Source organism: Candoia aspera, chromosome 3, assembly GCF_035149785.1.
Source record: "Candoia aspera isolate rCanAsp1 chromosome 3, rCanAsp1.hap2, whole genome shotgun sequence".
Lineage (NCBI taxonomy): Eukaryota > Metazoa > Chordata > Lepidosauria > Squamata > Boidae > Candoia > Candoia aspera.
The window spans coordinates 174715420-174736342 of NC_086155.1; the positions used below are offsets into that span (position 1 = coordinate 174715420).

The following is a 20923-nucleotide window of genomic DNA, read 5'->3' on the forward strand; positions in this document are numbered from 1 at the left end:
CAAAATGACCACTGTATATTGTATTTTGTCTGATCAATCCAGATAACTCACAACAGATCATATAAGTCCTGAATTCCACAGAAGCTTCCCATTTTCAGTTCAGCAGTGCCATTTCAAATAATTGGCTAACAGATCTTATTAATCTGCTGGGCATCAGCAAATGTAGTTAAACTCCAGTAAATGTAGTTAAAATTTCATGAATGCTGTTTTTACTGTGAAGGGTCATGATTGCACACCCATACTTTAGATAAAATGGTAGTTTAACCAATGCTTTAATTAAGATGGTGACTATTTTCAATATCAAAACATAGTTGCATAAGGTCTGCACATCTTATTTTAAACTTTTTTTTTACTTAAATTACATAGATACATTGGATCTACAATGCAAAGTATTTTGTACTGTGAGGTATCGCTTTGTTTGCAGTAAAAAAAACTATTGGATTCAATGTTTCTTCACACTTGGCTCTGAAATACTTCTTTTGTTCTGATGATAATACAAAAGTACATCTTCCTAGTAACTGCTTAGAGAGGCATTTGTCTAAGGAGATGAGGTTCAAACAGCTCTTTCTGTACCCTTTGAGAAGCTTTCAAGGCCAAATGGCTGTATAGCAAAATGTTGTAAAATAGTATTTTAAGGATAAAAATATTTTAGTTACAATAATGACTTTTATTCATCTCCAATAACATGACAAAACATTTCTGCTAACTTCTACATACATTGGAAGATATTCGACAGAGCATATTTACTTCTGAAAAAGAACATTAAGATTACCATTCTATCATTCTCAAAAAAGTATCCCCCAGGCCTTCAAAGAATTAAGGAGTTCTCTCCTTGAGGAAGATCCAATCAGGGATTCTCCTTTCCACACTTTTGACCAAACTGTCAGAACAGCTTTCCCAATTAAAAAGGATATAGCAATAAAATTACATCTAGTTATGCCTTAAATAATACAAAATGTATTCAACATGAGTTCGAATTTTATCATACAATTATTAACTGACTAAAAAACAGCTTCAAAAATATACTATAAGATCAATGAGAAATAGGTTTTGTACACCATTGCAATATATAGGAAGGTGAAATATTTATTTATTTATTTTTTATCCCACCTTTATTATTGTATCTTCCTGTATAGTGCAGTCATATAGAGATTGTTTTTTGATACTCTAAGAACAATTCTTATTTCTAAAGTTGTTCCATTTCTTACATACACACACACACGGACTGTGCAAAGCATTTATAAGAACTGTTTTGCAAAACTGTGCGAGCAAAGCATTAAAGCAGCTGCATCCTTTGAAAGGCTTGCAAGTGGTTTTAAACACTTGGTTCACTGTGCCCTCCCCACCCTTTCATTCCACAGGTGATGCCAACAGAAATGCTCCCTGTGCACACACCCAGACAGGTGGATAACCAGAGACAGCTTTCAAAGCAGCTGAGTGAGCCCTCCAATGCTTTTGCTTGCGTATGCTATGTGCAAAGCAACTCTTTTGAATGCTTTCCACACAAATACATGAACATATACACACATATGAAGTGTGCATTGTTTTTAATATTTGAGTTTTCTTTTAAAACAAAACAATTTTCAGTTTCAAAAAGTACCAAATTTCACTAGTTATTTAACACAATGACAAGTAGTTGAAGTTGGATTCCAGTGGTATTTCACAGGAAACATACCTGATTTTTTCACTATTTCTGTTTTCTTCATATACTGTTGGCTGGGATTCTTTATTATAAGGAGGTCTGTGTATCTCAGACAAAATAGCAAAATTTGGTTTTTCTCTGGAGATTGGGAACTGGTAAACAGGAAAATGTGGATGTTCTGCATCACCATCATCTACAGGATGTAAAGACACAAAAACATTTATTAGTAAATTTTTTCCCAATTTTTTTCCCTCAAAGTATTATACAAAACAATTAATATGAGGGCACATGCAAATCTGTAACAATAACTTTATATATTTATAGGTGTTATATGAACGTAGAGCTTAAATAACGTTCTATTATAAACGTTACTGATCTGCATGTTTTATGTCACAAGGTCCCTGAGAATTTTACCCCAGCAGGATCATCAGTAAAACTGGAAGAAGCAGAACAACTATGGAGAAAAGAAAAAGAAAGTCTTTGTTACTGAATTTCTCAGTTAAATTATTAAAACTGACATGAATTGGTAAGTCAGGGGAAACCTAATAAAAAAACTGTGTTCATGCAGTAACTGAGTTTATGACTCTCCATCAGTGGGACTATTATTTAAAAGCATGCAACCATCTATATACTACTAAAACTCTCATGCCTGTTTGATACTGTAACTTTTAACTGGGTGAAATGGTGCATTGTAGAGCAGTAATTTTTGAACCAAGGTACCTGAAATAGGCTAACTTAACAGATGCGTCCAAAATGCAGGATCCATGACTCCTGTGGAATTGAAATTTGGCAAATTTTACAAAATATTTTACGACATAAAAATTACAAAACATTTTATGACATAACACAAAATGCCATAAAACATTTCCTGTGATCAGCTCCTGATGTTTGACTGGACTATACAGTTCAACACTGGCTACTTTCAAGGCAGATACATCTCTGAATATCTCCCTGAATTTTTAAGAACTTTCCAGTACATTAGAAGCTCTGCCATTGTTGAAGGCATTGAGGAATCTGGTAAGGAGATATTCAGCTCCCTTTGTTCCCCCCACTCAGCAAAGTGGCAGGCAGTTCCGTGGGTCAGTCGAGGAGGGGGTGGCGGCATCACCAGGGCTCTCCTGAGGGTCATGAGGGTCGGGCAAACTGTGTAAGCCTACACACACACACACACACACACACACACACACACACACAGAAATGAAGGGAGGGAAGGGTGGTAGGAGGGTAGGAAGGAACGAAGGGAGGGAGGAGGGAATAAAGGAAGGAAGGTAGGAAAGGACGGAAGATGATGGAGGGAGGAAGGAAAGGGGGAGGGAGGGAAAGGAGAAAAGGAAGAGGGAGGAGGGAAGGAAGTGGGATGGAGGGAGGAAAGAGGGAGGAAGAAAGGAAGAAGGGAGGAGGGAGGGAGAGGGAGAAAAGAAAGGAAGCAAGGAAGGTGGGAAAGGAGGGAGAGGGGATGGTGAAGGGAGGGAAAAAAAGGAAGATGGAGGAAGGAAGTGGGAGGGAGAGAGGAAAGAAGAGGGAGAAGGGAGGGAAGAAAGGAAGAGGGTGGGAGATTTCTGACACTCCCTGCCAGCTTCTCACAAGCAAAGTCAATGGGGAAGCTGGCAGCAAGTCGAAAGCTGCTCCCGCTCCCACTGTTTTGCCCTTGGTCATTGTTTTTCTGTTTAGGTAAGGAAACAGTCATGTTTGAGATGGGCAGTGGGAAAATGTGCTAAATAAATATCTCTGAAACAATGACCCCATGGGTCATCTAATACTTCATATACTTTTCTTAAGCCATTAATTCCTCTTTATACTATTACTAGACAACAGGTGACTCGCTGGGTCGTTGTTTCAGAGATATTTCCTTACCTACGCAAATATTTCCTTACTTAAGCAGGCAGGGAGTGTCAGAAATCTTCCTTTCTTCCTTCTCTCACTTCCTCTTCCTCCATCCCTTCTCCTCCTCCCTCCCCTCTTCGTTCCTTCCCTCTCCCTCCCTCCTCCATTTCCATATATAATATAGGCTTGCGCTGTTTGCCCTCATGACTCTCAGGAGAGCCCTGGTGATGCCTTGACTGACCCGCGAAACTGCCTGTTACTTTGCAGAGTAGGGGTAACAAAGGGAGCCGAATATCTCCTTACCAGATTCCTCCAGACAAACAGCAGGAGCTGACCACAGGAAATGTTTTATGGCATTTTGTATTATGTCATAAAATGTTTTGTAAAATTTGCCAAATTTCAATTCCATGGGAGTCATGGGTCCTACATTTTGGATGCATTCTGTAAGTTAGCCCATTTGAGGTATCTTGATTCAAAAATTGTTGCCCTACAATGCACTGTTTCACCCAGTTAAAGCTTACAGTATCAAACAGACACAAGAGTTTCAGTAGAATATACATTAAACTGTTCTGAAATAATGTTTTTACTTTACATTAAAACATTCTGCAGATCTTCAAAATTTTATTTATTTATTAAATTTCTTTGCCACCCATCTCGAGTTCGATGACTCTGGGTGGCTTACAAATAGTAAAAATAGCGAATCACCAAAACAGTTCAATATAAATACCTAAAAATACAAATACAAATTCCAGATAGGAAGATCTTAACCTTGGCACCTGCACGGGTCCAACCATTATTGTCTTGTTATGACAATTTCATCTGAGCTAGTTCTCTTTATGTTGATGATGTAATCAATTAAGAAGATATAGTTTTTTTTACCAAAATGTGAATATGATGCATGCTCATTAATGAAGCTTTCTGCTTTGTTTTTCTTCCTGGCATCTCTGGATGCTTTCCAATTCATCAGGAACTGTCTTTCCATTTCTTTTATTTCTTTTCCATCCAGTGATTCTGAGGGAATGTTGTAATGTGTAAATTCACAAACAGCTTTACATTCTTAGGGAGGCAAAAGAGCATTTTTTTGCTGCAGAAGAGATTGCTCATTTTCTATCAGTGCTATTACCCCTGAAAATACCACCAAACGGTTGACCATTGGGCTTTAATTCTACTGTATTAGTAGGTATGAGCTGGGCAGCTGACAGGTAGATGGTTAGAGCACAATAGTGAAAAGGACAGATAGACCTGTAAAACTGGCAGAGTCGCCACAGTAACAAAAAGGCAGACAAGTAAAACAGAATCTCTCTACTGCTCATTTGGACTGATATCTGTAATTACTATGCAGGGTCAATGAAACTTATAGCTGCTTTACACACAAAGACCCTAACAGTAAGTTTTATATGATATAATTTTAGTTATATAATCCTGTTTTTCAATAATATAGCATTAATGGAAAGGAAGATGACCCTAAATTTAAGATACTCCCCCACAAACGAAGATATTAAAAATAATTAAACACAGACAAAATCTCTGCAGTGTCAAGCAATTGTTAACCTAGTTATCAACTTCAACTTCAGTCCTCAAGATTTTTCTCCAGTACACATACAGTAAATGTAAGTAACATGCTTGCAGATGCATAGGCGTCCCTCTCCGTCTCGGTATGCATGTATGTATGTTATGTGCCTGCCAGAAGCCATACTCCAAGGTAAAGCCATGACAAAAAGAACATTATTTATTGAATTACTAATTATTTTAATTTAAAATATCTAATTTATAAAATTAACCATTCTTACACCCAGAAATACACAATACATACCTATTCCTTGCTGTAAGACTAGCAGAAACACAATAGGGAAAAAGGAAAAAATTATGGTGATGAGAAAGAAAGAGGGCAAAGAAAGAGAATAAGAAGAGGAATGAAATTGGATGCAAATGAGGTGAGGGAAAGAAGTACCTGGATACAGAAGAAAAAAAGGAGTTGCAGAAGGGTTAAATTCAGTCAGCAACCTTCCCAAGTAAGGCTTATTTTCAAAGGGAACAACTCTTTGCAGCACAGAAGTTTTCATCCATTGATACCTTATGCTAATTCCTTTGTACTCACAGCTTCTGTTCTTATCAGCATTCTAAGGATGTAATTCTCCCCAATTTATAGGAAATTATTTTGAAACAAAAAATTGTCTTCCTAAAATTCAATGTATTTGCTAATTCATCCTCTGACACATTATAAAATATACTACTACTACTATTTATAAACTTAAAAAGAGCTTTCATTTGTCATACAAATTGTACAAAAAAATAAATGAAAGTAAGAGCTGATGGTGCAATTATGTTACAGCAACATTCAGTGCTGATGGATATTATTGTTTATTTTATATCCTGTCTTTGTTCAGGAGCTTAAGACAGCATACATAGCATCCCTCCTCCCATTTTTCCCACAACCACCACCTTGTGATATAGATTGGGTTGAGAGGGAGTAAATGGCCCGAAGTCATCTGGCAAGGTTCTCAGTTATGCTGACCACCAGGAGGCAGTACATTTTATCAAGAATCATCAGACATAGATAGCCAGATCTTATTCTAGGGGATTCAACCCTCTACTAGGAATTGAACTCATGGATCACTGCTCTCTAAAACTGGCCCTGTTTTGATCCTGGTCCCATCTATGAAGAGGTGTTTCATTTTATGGAAGATCAAATCAATTAACTTCCTTGATTTTAAGCTATAGTGGTTTCATCAAAGTGCAGAATATACAATAATATCTAACTTCCAGATAATTTTAAAAGATGTGTCTGATAATAGGGAAGATGCATAGTTTGTACAACAGCTAATCAGCATGGAATAAAATGAAATTGCTTCTGTTCTTCTAGCTTGGATGGCCTCAGAATTGGTGGAAAGCAGAGCGGAGTGCACATGGCCTTAGATGGCTTCAATTGTGGAAAGTGTTGGGCAGCAGATTCACAGGAAAGCAGGGGAATTTGATTCTTGGGTAATGCACTTGACTCCCGGGTTATAGCTTATGCACCTATGGTTTACTATATCAATACATCTGAAATGAAAGAAGAGCAATCTCTGAAGTTTAGATATTTTACCAAGAGATTTTGACTGCAGTATTACTTTGTCTCGGTATTTTGGCTTATGACAAACAGGATTCCCATTCAACTCCATTTTGTGTAACTTAATCCATATACTCAGAACAAATTCCAAGTCCTGCAAATGACAGAGAAAAACATCACTTACCTAGCCCAAATGCTACAACTAAACTTATTTATAAACCTTTCTTCAATTAGTTGCAAAATGCCCCATTTATTCCAACTGATGTTATTATATTTAATATGATCAAATATCCATATAGTTTAAAAAATACATGTTTTACCCACAATATTCAAAAATGATAAAATAATATTAATAAATAATATTAGATAGAAGCGTATATTTTATTTCTTTTTTCCTGCATACATAGGCTTTAAATTTAAATTGTATATTTGAGCAATTTAGCTTTTAATGACTAAAATTAAAGCAAAGTTTATAAACATGCAAATACTGCTTTGCTCACAATCATCCCCTTTGTTTCTATCTTTACAAATTTAGACAAGCCTTTAGGACAGAGCCTTTGTTAAATGCATTATAGTAGCATTATCCTCACCCTCATTATATATTTAACAATGTACTTCAAAAATTAATTAAAAAAAGATTGTTTTGAAAATTCAGAACAGTATATATTTCTTGAAATTCTGAAAACCAACTTTGAAGAATGTACAGAATTTTTAGATTTTCATCACTACAGCTCAGTTGGTAAATTATTAAGAATGTGTTCACTCTAGTTTATGCTTATCTAAGGATGCACTTATCCCATGCTGAAATATTATTACCCTTTGGATATGCTCTACTTGTTCAATGCCTTTCTGTCTCTAATAAAGTGCTTTCACTTTACACCCTTTCAATAAGCTATACTAAAGGGACTAGACACTTTTTTGGGCAGTCTCTATTTGATAAATGATCATGTCATGTTATCACTTAGAGGTCTGCTACAAAATACTAAAGCGCAAATTATATTCTAGGCTCATGATGGGAGTGGGTGGGGGTAAAAGCCTCAGATGTCATCCATAGCACAAACTATAGCCTTCTTCCCAATTAGTGATGGTCATTTAAAAACCTGCATTTGACCAGTGCACTCTAATTTTTATTGGCTATGTCTAGCTCAAATACCTTAACTACATCTACAGATAGCAATTTGTCATCATTCTGACTGACTGTCATTATCGCTTTCAGAAAATCTATATATTTTTTCTTGTACCTGACTGAATTGTGAAGTGAAGAAATCCATCTTTTTGATATCTAGTGTCATAATCAATAATGGCAAAGGTTGAATACATTAAAGATTTACAACCAAATCTTCAAAACACTGAACCATCATAAGCTTTCTGAAATAAATAGGATTTGTGTTGCTGGAGACATTTTAAGATAACCTGAACTGATGAACCATAGGTAGACAACTTCCTGATGCCTATGGCATGTCATTGCTTTCATCCAGTCCTCTGGTGCCATGTTGTAATAAGAGGCACCATACATGACATCATAGTGAATGGAATTAAGAGGAAATTAAAACATACAGAAATGGAACCTTCTCCAAACATTACAAAAAGTGTCACTTCTTTAAAAATTCACTTAGTTAGACATCATCATCCATCCCCCAAATTGTACTGTTTGATCTAACAGTAGTGGCAAACTTTGCTACTGGATTTTAGCAACAAATTGTGATTCTAAAATTTGTGATGATAACGAGGAGATAAGAGCATCAGTCCATCAGTGCTCAGACCAGGACTCGGAAATCAATGCATAAAGAGAAAACATTCTACTATACATAGAAACATGCCAGTTCCATAAGCATAGTTTTCTTTTTACCCAGGAAAAAAGGAAATCTTTGCCCACTTTGGTTTGACATAAGCGGCTAAAATTTTGAGTGATAGCAAATGTATATATTTTCAAAGCCTACAGAATTAGCAGGAACATTTATTGCTTTGAAACACCTCCAAGACAAACCAGAAATGAAAAACAATTTGGGAAACAAAAATACACATTCTCTTCAAAGTCAATTTGAACAACTTAGTTTTAGTCCAATTTGTTTGAAGTTTTATAACCTTCTGGTTCCTCTATTTTAGTCATAAATTTAAGAGCTTAATTTTATGCATGAAGATAAAATTAGTATCTATTCATTTCAATGAAAATTTACTGTCTCTAATCCACTGGATTACTGGGGGGGGAAATGCTGAAAAGGGGGATTTTAATTAATCTCTTCCTCTTTCAGATACATTATCAGCACTGTCAAAGCAGACAGCCTTAATTATCTGTTTGGCACCTGTCTGTAATTAGCACAGAATCGTCATGTGAGGATTTCCCTCTTTGTAGCAACCTTTAATAACTACAGAACATTCTCCTAGGCACAGAATAGTACTATTATCTGGTTCAGTCTTCAATATACAAAAGAAGCCAACAAGACAACTCTGAGAAGCCCACAAGTACTACATGAAGGCAACAGCTCTCCTCCAACAGTCATTCTCCAATAACTGGCATTTTACAGGTTTCTTCTAATCCATGAGGTAATATATGAAATAGATGATTACAATCTAGAGTCATCTTATGTTTAGAATGTTTTATTGTCTATGTGCTATGGGGCTTTTCCCCAAGTTTCTTTGCTAGAAATCTCTGTATTATTTTAAGATATCACTGAATGCTTAAGCAACCCTCCAATAAAATTACTGCACATTATGACAACTTTACTAGCTTCATCTGCCATAAAACTGTCTAATGCTCTGAAATTTCATAAATGTGTAAATAAAAACTCACATGATAAAAAAGATACCAGGATTCAGTAGGTGATAGAAAAGGCTCATAATAATCATAATAAATTATTTCCAAACAATAATGTTGAATGTTGGCAAATTATTGAGGTAATTAATACTCAATTTCATTTATGCAACTTATCAGTTTGCATTACTTTTATTACCTTTATGTGGTGAAGTTGGTTGTCAACTGCTATAAGGTGGGAGATATTTTCCAGAATTGATAAGTCACTTAGTTCATCAATATTATTATTGCTGACATTCAAAACTGATAAAGACTTCTGTAATGAAGCAAATCAAATATAGTACTTACCCCAAATAGAAAACCAATATTTAGATGCAGCAATTGTATGCAGCTAACTTGAGAGAAAACTTGATTGAACAGTGAAATTTTCCTAAATGTACAAAACATTAAACTGTACCAAAACTATACCTCTAATTAGCATCTTGTTTTGAAATAATCTTGAAACTCATAGTTAATAACTTGGTAAAACAATAGGAGTAAATAACAGTTAAAAAGTCAATCAAAAATTCAAACAAAAACAATATACAATCCTCTCTCAACTTTTTTGTGTAACCTATTTTGGAGTGCATGGTAAGGAGAAGAAAGTGCTGACTTTCAATTCTTAGAAAGGAAGTTAGGCAAAGTAATATGATATATTCTAATGCTTTGGCTCACTTATTTAAGTCTCAGAAAAAATAACAGTAACAGAAAATAAAATAGGAATAACTTTTTAAAAAAAATACTATCAGTATTTTCCAATTATCAGTATATTGTGTGAAAAGTTAAGAGAGATAGCAATTTCTCTTTTTCCCAATAAATACTGATCATTCTACTGATCAGTCCCCAAAGAAAAGTGACTATATTGTGTAAGAATTAACATATTCTTATGATCAGGACTCAAAGAACAATGGTATTCCTAGTATACACCTGTGGAGGCTTTGGAATTTTGTTTCCTGAAAGGAAAATCTTAAGTATAAAAGACAAACTGATTTAGAAACACAAGGATATTTAAGGTGCAGTTTATGCTATGGTGTTACAGGAGAGTTGCCTTAGATATTCCACAGAAGCTTTAGGGTCTGGGTCAAAAGAAGTTTGTTGACTCCAAGCAGTATGTTTTTATAGTGTGGACATAAATTATCCAAGCTTTGTAATCCACATATGTCTACATTATTAGCTACTTGTTCATCAACACAATAGTTGTAATAGAATGAAACCATGAAAAAAAAAAGTTCGCACAATCAATTTACAACACTTTGCTATCAGGTTGATTGGGTCAGATCATATCTGCCATAGGCAGATACTATACTGAAAATAAAACCAATAAAAAAAAGCAGGCAAGTGAATATTGATGGGAGAAGATAAAGGTGAAAATGTGGGGGCAAGTAAGATGATTAAAATTATTTAAAGATAGGTTTTGTAGAAGATTACTTTTCAAATATATAAGGTAATAGTATGTTGTTCATAAAGCTGCAGTCATGTAGGAAAGTGCTAAAAATGTTAAAATATTCTGCATTCCATATATTATTTCCATAATCATTTCTTCTGAATACAGAAAGTAATAATAAGGCTTTATTACTAATAGTAGTATATGATTACCAGATTGCTAAGCAAAATATTTTTAGAACTTACTACTATTGGTTAATACATTTTAAAAATATTTGAAATGAAACAAATGACACATTAACCTGATTTATTCTGTATGGGGATAAGCACTCAACAGAAGCTTTTAGTGGTTTTTAACAATTAATGTCTGTCACCAAATGACTTTCAGGTACAGTGTTCTTACTGATAATGAATGAAGACTTCTTGGATCAAACAAGAGTTTTTCTCCTAAGGGAAGCTGCTGGCTTTCAACATGCAATTCTCTCAGTTCCTCTAAAGTCTCCAGGCCTTCCACTACAGTGATGTAGTTGCCACCCAAATACCTGGAAATAGAACAAAACAGAAAGGTCTTTAATTTTACAATTTCTTTTAAAAATACATATTTTCTAGAAAATAAAAAAAATTAATGATCTTCTTGAATAATAATTTAAGTATTTGAATTCAGAAGTAAATTCAATAAAGCATAGCAGATTGTACCAATATCAAATAAAAATTCATTAATTTCTATAGGAGAAAAAAGTGATTATCTCATATCTTGTATGTTAAAGTCTTCCTTGCCTGGGTCCTTGAACACAGTGTTTGTATGAAGCCTGTGCAATATATTATCAGATATGAAATATATATTCATTCCATTTTATTTATTATTCTTAAATTTAGATTATTATTATACATGAATCAATAAAAACAGAAACATAATTTTTCACTTACAATTTTTCAAGTCTTACTAATGATGCTAGATTTTCAATTCGTGTAATGAAATTGTTCTGCAGGTACAGATGTCTTAGGTTTGTTGCAAAGTCCAAGTTATGTATTTGTCTAATATGATTATCATATAAATACAGAACATTAAGATTTTTACACAAAGAAAGATCATCCTACAAGAAAAAATTAAAATATGTTACTTGGAAAAATTTATTTATAAGCAATTGCTTCAGCAAGATTTCATAAGCCCTAAAATCATGTTAAACCAACCATTTTAAGTACAGTCATAAGTACATGAATAAGGTTTAACACGTCTGGGATGCATGATAAAGTTTCCATGTAATCCAATGGTGCATTAAATATATGGTTCTTGAACAGCTGTGGCACACATCACTTTTGTACACAATAAACTATCCTAAGCACTTTGTGCTGGTTTATTTGAAAGGGAAAAAAAATCTAAGTCAGTGTGCCAAACTCTTACTCATGTCTAAATGAAGTATTTTACATTTGTACAGCAGCCCATTTCTGGAGAACATTTACTTACCAGGACCAAACATTACTATATATGAAACTGTATAAATTTTTCCTGCAATTAATTAAGTAGCAACTTATCAATAATGAGAATGAGAATGAGAATGAGAATGAGAATGAGAATGAGAATGAATATATATATATATATGTATGTATGTATGTATGTATGTATGTATGTATGTATGTATTTATATATAAAGGCAAGGGCATGAAATAGAATTAGAAATTTATTTCCAACTGGAAACTTATATTAAACAAAACATTAAATATAATTTAATACTGGCTAAAACTTTAATATAAAATAAAAGTTATGTTTTCACATAATGTAAGATTGCTTACAATGAAATCTATATTTTTATTAGATAATTTCAGATGTGTTAGCTTCCTCAGATGTTGCACAAAAGATTCATCTCTGCGATTCTTTTGATTAAGGCTTTTACCAATAAGCTCCAATGTTAATCGCACCATAATTTTGTGATAAAGTCAGTTTTCCACTGCATTAAAATAAAAATAAAGTTATAAAGTATTTTGCCACATTGTTAGATTATCACATATTATCTGCAACATGCTCTATTAAAACACTGTATAGGATTTCCTTTTCACATAACTATATTAGCCATTTTCTGCATAAATCAAATATGCATTCTAATGACCCTCATCCTGATTTTCATTACCTTTTTATATATACCTGTAAGTAGGAATTCTGATTTATTTTTTTTACTAGCCCACAAATGGGTCTGTCAATGGCTAGTAGTCCTGATGGTTATGTACTTCCTCTAGAATCAAAAGCAGCATGCCCTATAACAGGTGCTAGGGTGTGACAGTGGAAGATGGGTATCACTTTCATGTCTTCCTTTTGCTTTTAAGTTTCTAGAATGCATCTGGTTTTTACCTTAAATATGACATTAATGCTAGACTGTAGATCTTTGGCCTGATCCAGTAGAATATTTTTTTGTATTTCTACTTACTTAAATATTACTTCTAACCTGTACTTCATGGGGCTCATTTGTTCTCCCTAATCTTACTTAGACAGATAATCACATTATTATAGTTACAATAGTGCAAAGTCACATTTTTATTAAAAGACTATACACTGATGTACAAAAAAATAATTTCTACAAGTATCTTGATTTTGCTTCTTTGTATATTATAATGGGGTACAATCCCACATATTTACCTTAGTTGAAATGAATTCAGTGAAGTTTACTTCTGCGTAGACATACATAAGACTGCAGTATCAGGTGCAGAATTTCCTGATTTATAATTCCCACCATACTGGTGTTTACCATCGTTTAAAGAACAATAGGGATTACATACATATATACTAAACCTGAAAACCTTAGCATTTTTCACCAAACTAGCTATTGTTATGGGTAATTTGTGGTTTGCTCAATGTTGATGAAGACAGCCATTAAAGGTGGGGGGGGGGGGAATAAAGCCATTTCAATCTGTCATTTTCCCTCTCCCAGTTAATTGTAAACTGTCCAGAGTCCCTCTTTTGGGGGAGATGGGTGGTGACAAAATTTGATAAATAAAAATAAATAATTGCTTGCTGAGCCATTTTTCAGAACTATTCCAACAATCATAATGCTTTTTGTACTAGGGCAGTTCTCTCAGATTCTGTAAGGCATTCTAAAGCATTTTAACAGTTATCAAAAATTGTACTACAGAAATCTTACTCCAGTTTCAGACCTGTTACCCCACTACTCCCATTATGAATGCAGGGAAGCATTACTGTGGATAGAAAATATGATTCGACGCTTCTATAAATAAAACAGCGAGATGCATATCCCAGTGCTTGAAACAGTGCAAAGAAAATAAAAATGAAATGGTAGATACTGGGATGGAGAGGAGTTTTGAATTTATTTATTAGGGGCATTTTGTGTTGCTTTAAGAAGTTAAGCCCAAAAAGTTCGAAATATGGTATGGAATTGTGTGGCTTTTAATGTTATTCCAAGGCAGCATTAAATGGATGATAGCCCTGCTCTCAGCAATACCAGATGCTAATAGATGATGCAAAGAATTTGTCTGACCAATATTCACACCCCTTTTAGAACACTCTTCAGTAACGCGTACACAAATTATAAATGATTAGGGTGTGGGAACAGGATTTTGTTTTTACTGTCAGACAAAATGTGAGAGTGCATGCAAGCAACATGTAGACATAGGGACTGAATGAGGGATCCAATTCTAGAGCAAAAATTAATGCAAAAGGAGGATATCTCCCTGCAGCCCTTCTCCCCAAGAGCTTTTCTCCAGAGCTTCACTTCAGATGTGAGCGACAGCTGGGAGAGAAAAGCTTAGAAACAGACAGCACACAGTAAACCAGTTCAGCAGTTTTGCTATGGTAGTACACAACACCCCCTTTTTTTCCCTTCTGTCTTCACTTCTCGGGAGAGAATGAAAAGAGAGTTTACAGCTCGCCAGGCGGCCCATCTTCCCCTCACCCCAACCCGGGGCCTCATGCGAGAACAGTAATGGCTGTTGCTTCAGAGCAGGCCAACGGTGGAGGCGGCAACAGCGCCGTTGGCTCCGAAAAGTTTGCTTCTAACGACCTGCGCCGCCAAAGCCTACCCTTCATCCCAACGCGGTCTCCCTTTCCATACGTTCCCCAAACGCGCGTGCCCCTCCGAGCCCGCTAACGTGTCTGAGCCAACCACCTACAGGAGCGCGCCTCTCCTCAGTCCACAGCCTCGGGGGAATGGCCAGGTCCTCAGCGCGGAAACATAGCGAAGCAAGGAAAAACCGAACCCGCCAAAGGGTTGCTATAGGGACAGAAGGCCGCCAGAAGTATCCACCTATCAAAATCCTTCCGTGGGCGGCGGGGGGGCGGGATAAGTGGAGCACATTTATGACCAAGGCAGTGGGCGTGTGCGTAATTAGGCCCTTGTTTAGCATATTCTTCGCTTGTCTTTTCGGTGCGGCGTGTTGGTTTGTGTTGTTCGGTGGAAACCGCAAATTCGGAGCGAGGTCATTTAAGCATACCCTGGAGCTTGATCCCGTTTTTTGCTATAAGCTATTTTTTAGCTGTCGTCCAGTGGTCGTCCCGAAAATTATAATTCAACGAGTAAAGAATTATATGTATCATACATATGATAGCAAGCATTTCTATTTTAAATACTGTAAGAATTGTTATTCAGACATAAATTTTAAAAACTGAGACTGATTTTCTGTTGACCAGGGTTTATTACGGATATGCTTCAGTCTCAGCAATGAGTTTGAATTACCTTTCTGGACACACACACACACACAATTACAGGAGAACACTAAATGTTATAGACAGTTCAAATTCTATTCCTTAAAAGTGTTTCACTTTTAGGGACTAAACTTTATGGGGTAGAATAATTTGTTTGTTTGTTTTTGTTAATTAACAAATAATTTGTTTGTTTTAATCAAATTTATCACTGCCCATCTCCCAAAAGGGACTCTGGGTGGTTTACAATAAAACATAAATAAAAATATAAAACTGTAAAACACTATAATACACAATAAAATAAATATGATAAAAACCCAGATGGCTGGAAGTTCTCTGTGATTTGCAAGCAGAGCAGGGTCCTTCTAAGGAACTAACCATCCCCAGGAATAGCTACTCTCTCTCCCACCCCAGGCATAACTACAGAACCATGTCTTTAGTTGTTTCCAAAGTCCAGGAGGGAGGGAGCCAATCTCACTTCCTGGGGAAGGATATTCCAAAGGACAGGGGCTGTTGCAGAGAAAGCCAGCCTCCTGGACCCCGCCAGATGGAATTCTCTTGCAGACGAATGAACAAAAGGTGTGGAAGTTATACTAGAGAGACTAAGCGCTATTCATTTTAGTGGGGCTTGGGGCAGCCCTGGAGCCAAGATAAGGCCATGTCAAGGAGTGTTTGTTCTGAGGACCTGTTGGGAGGGAGATGAGAAAAAATGACTTTTTTTTAATTCAGAAAAGGAGGCTGCTGGGACGCTGCAACTGTTGTAACTGCCTGCCAGTTGCCAAGCTCCTTAATCACGATCACATGACGAAGGGGACACTGTGACAGCCACAACTTTGCGGACCAGCTGTAAGCTTCTTTGTTCAGTACTGTCGTAACTTTGAACCATCGCTGAATGAGTGGTTGCTAAGCAAGGACTACCAGTATGCCCTCAGGAGCACAGGGAAGCTGCATAGGCTTCTAATCATATGACTAGGAGTTCTCTGAGTAAGCAAACAGGACTAAATTTTCTGTTTATTATTAAGAAATGCTATCCAGCATTTTTATCTGTCAATCTTACATTCCCAAACTACTATATTTCTGAAGAGTTCCAATTTAACTTTAAACTATATTATTTAAATTAGATTCCTGAATTTGGGATATCAAAGTGATTAAAGTGATTCATAGGACCTCAGTGTTTGAGAATCCCTGTTAAGTCACAGTTGGTGTTGTGACTTGTTGTGTTTTCAATCTTTGTTGAAATAACGCAGCTTTTTAAAAAGACACATCAGTATGCCCTGATTATTACAACAGTTATTATTGAGAAAGGGTAACATGATTAATTATTTCAGAACTGTTTATTGCCTTGTAATGAAGAAAGAGAAATCCCAAAGAGTTCAGACACAAAAGAGTTACTGGAAAGCTTGACCTGTCAATCTAGATCAGTGTTTCTCAACCTCAGCAACTTTAAGATGAGTGGACTTCAACTCCCTGCTCATGGCAGGGAATTCTGGGAGTTGAAGTCCACTCATCTTAAAGTTGCTGTGGTTGAGAAACACTGATCTAGATAGAGAGCAAGAACCATAAGTGTCTGGGAGAATCAAATTCTGAAGAACCAATCAGGAGCAGGAAAATTAACCTGTCAGGTGGGTATTCAAAAGAGGACAGGAAAATCCTATTCTGCTGTTGCTTTTCTTCTCTCTTCCATCCCAAGAGGAGAGGACATCTCTTTCCAGCCTGGCTTCAACCAGATGAGAAAACTGTACTATCTGGGGAAATGTACAGCTGGAAGCAGCTAGGATCCTTTTCTTTGATTTATTTTATGGGTTGGTTCTAAGGTATTTCTTTGCATCCTTAGTCCTGTTTGTTCTACCTATATTTTGTGTGTGTTTGAATGTGCATTCCTGCCTGGTAGATTAGCAGTTGAGTTCAATTCTGCAGGAGTCATGGCAATTTATTTTACTCTGTTTCCCTTGTTTTCAACTGTCATTTAGTTCTATAACCTTAATATACATAACAAAAGTACAGCTGTCTTTACTGAATCAGCACATTCATTCTGAGAGGCCTTTAACTTTAGCATGCTGTCAGGCCAAGATACTGGGAAAAAGAAGTCAGAAGAAATTTTACTCCATTCCTTGCAATTTAAACAAGCACAGAGAGGGCATTTGTTCCAGAATAGGGTGAGTGGTGATAGTATACAAAACAGGTTTGTGGGCAGAGGATCTGGGACCCTTCATGGGAGTGAGGGGCCTAGTCTTCCATTTCACCAGCTGTGTTTGCGTACCTTTTCCTATAATGAGATACTATTCCCTCAAGTGCACCTGAATATTTTATTTATTTATTTAGTCAGTTTTTATTTTGCTGCCCAAATGGTGATATATCAGGTTGCTTACCTGTTATGGCTATGCTATTGATTTTTTATATTTTGATTCTATGTTTAATGCAAGCTGCTTGGAATCACTGGAAGTAGAATGCCATGTTAGTTGAATTTACAAGTAAATAGTCATGCATTATTATTTATTTATTAAACAGATTTATATGGCCACCCAACTCACACATGGTGACTCCAGGTGGCTTAATCACACTGGCATCCACCCAGGTTCCCTGGACTTGCTCCATTAATTAGCAAGGTATGAAGTGGAGTTTTTCCAGTGTTTCCTCAAATTGTAAGCAGAACTCTCCTCATCAATTAGGATAGTAATAAAGCAAGGTCCTGAATAATACCAAATTCTGCTTATATTCAGATAAACCCAAGCAACCTAGCACCTGCAAACTTTTCCTCTCAATGCAGTAAGGTTGGATGATCAGGAACCAGGCCCATTTCTCAATTGCATGATTCTGGTTCATGGTTCAGTAAAAACTGATTTTCCATCTGTTAAGAACTCAATAAATGGTCTGCTAAATCAGACATATATAGTCCAGGGTCTGATCCCACAGTGCCCAATTAGATGCCTATGAGAAACCTGACAGAAGGCATGAACACAATAGCACTCTTCTGCTTGTGTTCCCCATACATACACACATGCTACATACCATATTGAGAGGTATACCTTTCAATACACATTATATCTTTGTGTATGTTGGTGGTAATACATAAGCCTTTATAATTAAGGAAGGACCTATCTGTCAATTTTGATTTTTTTTCTTGTTTTCATGCCTAAAGTTTGGGAGAATTTATTTAAAGTTTATGGTAAAAATCTTTTGTGTGAAGTTCTCCTGTGGTACGCATTTGTCCACATTTATATCATACATGCTTTTTTGCTAGTATATATTCTCATATATTTCAAAGGATAACTGATTTTTAGTCTGAAGATTGGCTCAAATGTTCAAAATCAGATAAATTTCATTATGGTATCCTGCTTCTCCAATCATGACTGTAGATGTTAATAACCCTGTCCTTCTTTAATGGGGTGAATGGATGTTTTTATGGTGCTCCTCATAGTCCCATCTTTGCACTGCTTGATTTCTGTGCTTGCAGCTGAGAATTGGCAGTAGTTTTTTGTCATTTTGAGATGAGAAATATATGAAAGCTATAAAGTAAGCCTTAAAAATGCTTAGCCCAATTCTGGAATCCCCCTTCCAAATATATCTTCACTTCATTAGCTCTTCTTGACACTATATAAGTGGTATAGCAGAAAATGCTTTTCTTTCACAAATATCAGTAAATATGTGTTTAGGTAAAGGTAAAGGTTTCCCTTGACGTAAAGTCCAGTCGTGTCCGACTCTAGGGGGCGGTGCTCATCTCCGTTTCTAAGCCTTGGAGCCGGCGTTGTCCGTAGACATTTTCCGGGTCATGTGGCCAGCATGACGACACGGAACGCCGTTACCTTCCCGCCGAAGCGGTACCAATTAATCTACTCACATTTGCATGTTTTCGAACTGCTAGGTGAGCAGGAGCTGGGACGAGCAACGGGAGCTCACCCCGCCGCGCGGTTTCGAACCGCCGACCTTCCGATCGGCAGCTCAGCGGTTTAACCCGCAGCGCCACCGCGTCCCTAAATATGTGTTTAATTTGTTTAAATCTGGACTAAAGTGAAACATTGGATACTAAGGCAAGATTGTATATTTAGTAGGCTTGCTTGGAAGTTACAAGATCTCATTGTGGTCTGTTTTAACATAGGTGCTCTTGTTTTCTCTCACACAAAGTACAAAGCGATTTAGTGGGCCAGCTTCAATCAATCCTTTACTTTTTTATTTTTTTATCCCACCTTTATTATTTTTATAAATAAGGTGGGGAAGTACCTAATACTCCTTCCTCCTATTTTCCCCACAACAACAACCTTGTGAGGTGAGTTGGGCTGAGAGAGTGAGTGGCCCAAAGTTACCCAGCCGGCTCTCATGCCTAAGGGGGAACTCCTGGTCAGGAGCATTAAAAAAAAAACTTGTTAATCTCATTCTCAAAAAAATTGCCCTAATATTTTAGAACTAGCAAACAATTACTATAGGATCTTCAATGCAAATTTAGAATAAAATTGTCTATATAACCTAGACCATGAGGAAGTTAGTTTCTTGTGAAATTGTATCAAGCTATTAATGTATACATTCACTGGGGTGGGTTGACAAGAGGATAAGATTAATCCTGATGAGCAGATCAGTGGAGCTATAACTCCTGAACATAAGACTATGAATCTATGAAGAATCTGCATTAATACTTAAAAATGTTCTGTTTTATGTTACTACTTAGCCCCACCCCCATCAACCTTCTTGTTCACAAAAGGTGCCATTGCACTGTAACCAACGTTTAAATAATCCAGAAATATAGAAAAATGCCAAAAGGTAAACACTATGTTTTAATTTAAGTTTATACAATGATTTTAGACACAGTGCAGACTATGAACTCCTATGTCTGCATCATATCATTCAGTTTTCCTGAAGTGCATTGCCTCTACTTCATACTGCATTTAAACTGAAAAATGTTCTGGCGGAGAGTATCAAATATTGGGACTTTCTTCTATGTTTATTTTCAAAAGATTTTACTATATTACAGTATATTTTTGCACTGAGAAATATTGTGATTATTTTAAAGAACTATATAATATGTACCCTGTTTTTAATTTGAACAATCTTTCAAGCTGGAATCTTATTATATTTTTCCAACATACTTTAAAGGAATTACCTCAGTCTATGAAAATGCACTGTAAAACTATCACACCCATGATGTAAAATCATGTTTTTTTCACTGTAATGCTCCAAACAAATTGTACTTAATTTTACATTTTCAAGTAGCAGTTCATTTAATAAAACAACAGATTTTACCAGTTAATAAGACAAATAAACCAGTTTTGCTGAATCCCCAAAACAGTAGTTGTATATTAGAAAATGACTCTCTTACTTTCATTAGGCAAAACTGAGCTGAAAGAAAATACTGGTTTTCAATTGCCCGTATGCCCCAAGCATATTGTTTCTTTTAAACATTTCTTAAGAAAAGGTTTTCTTTGCTGAATCAAGACACGGATTTTCCTTGTTGAGAGATTCTCCTGAACTGATACCACCTTAGGTTCTGAAATTACTTTACATATGTTCATGGTGTGCTAAGAACCAAAAAATACACTGATAGCTTGATGTGTGAGAATGATTACACATTAGAATCAAAGTGCTACACCTCTTCAGAAG

At 36.0% G+C, this 20923-nt stretch overlaps 1 protein-coding gene across 2 annotated transcripts; it reads right to left on the reverse strand.

Annotated features, from left to right (window-relative positions):
- Positions 1–308: 308 nt before the first annotated feature.
- PPP1R42 (protein phosphatase 1 regulatory subunit 42) lies at positions 309–14841 on the reverse strand. 2 transcript variants are annotated; one of them, XM_063299358.1, is made up of 9 exons: positions 14529–14841; positions 12481–12635; positions 11617–11783; positions 11093–11231; positions 9467–9583; positions 6552–6669; positions 4346–4477; positions 1676–1835; positions 309–601 (listed from the first exon to the last, which is right to left on the reverse strand). In XM_063299358.1, the coding sequence occupies exons 2-9, from the start codon at positions 12607–12609 to the stop codon at positions 523–525; spliced, it is 1041 nt and encodes a 346-aa protein (XP_063155428.1). In that variant the 5' UTR covers positions 12610–12635; positions 14529–14841; the 3' UTR covers positions 309–522. The 2 variants fall into 2 exon arrangements, with proteins under 2 accessions (XP_063155428.1, XP_063155429.1); XM_063299359.1 differs by lacking the exon at positions 309–601 and adding an exon at positions 2057–2096 and having other exon boundaries at positions 1739–1835.
- Between the last annotated feature and the right edge of the window lie 6082 nt (positions 14842–20923).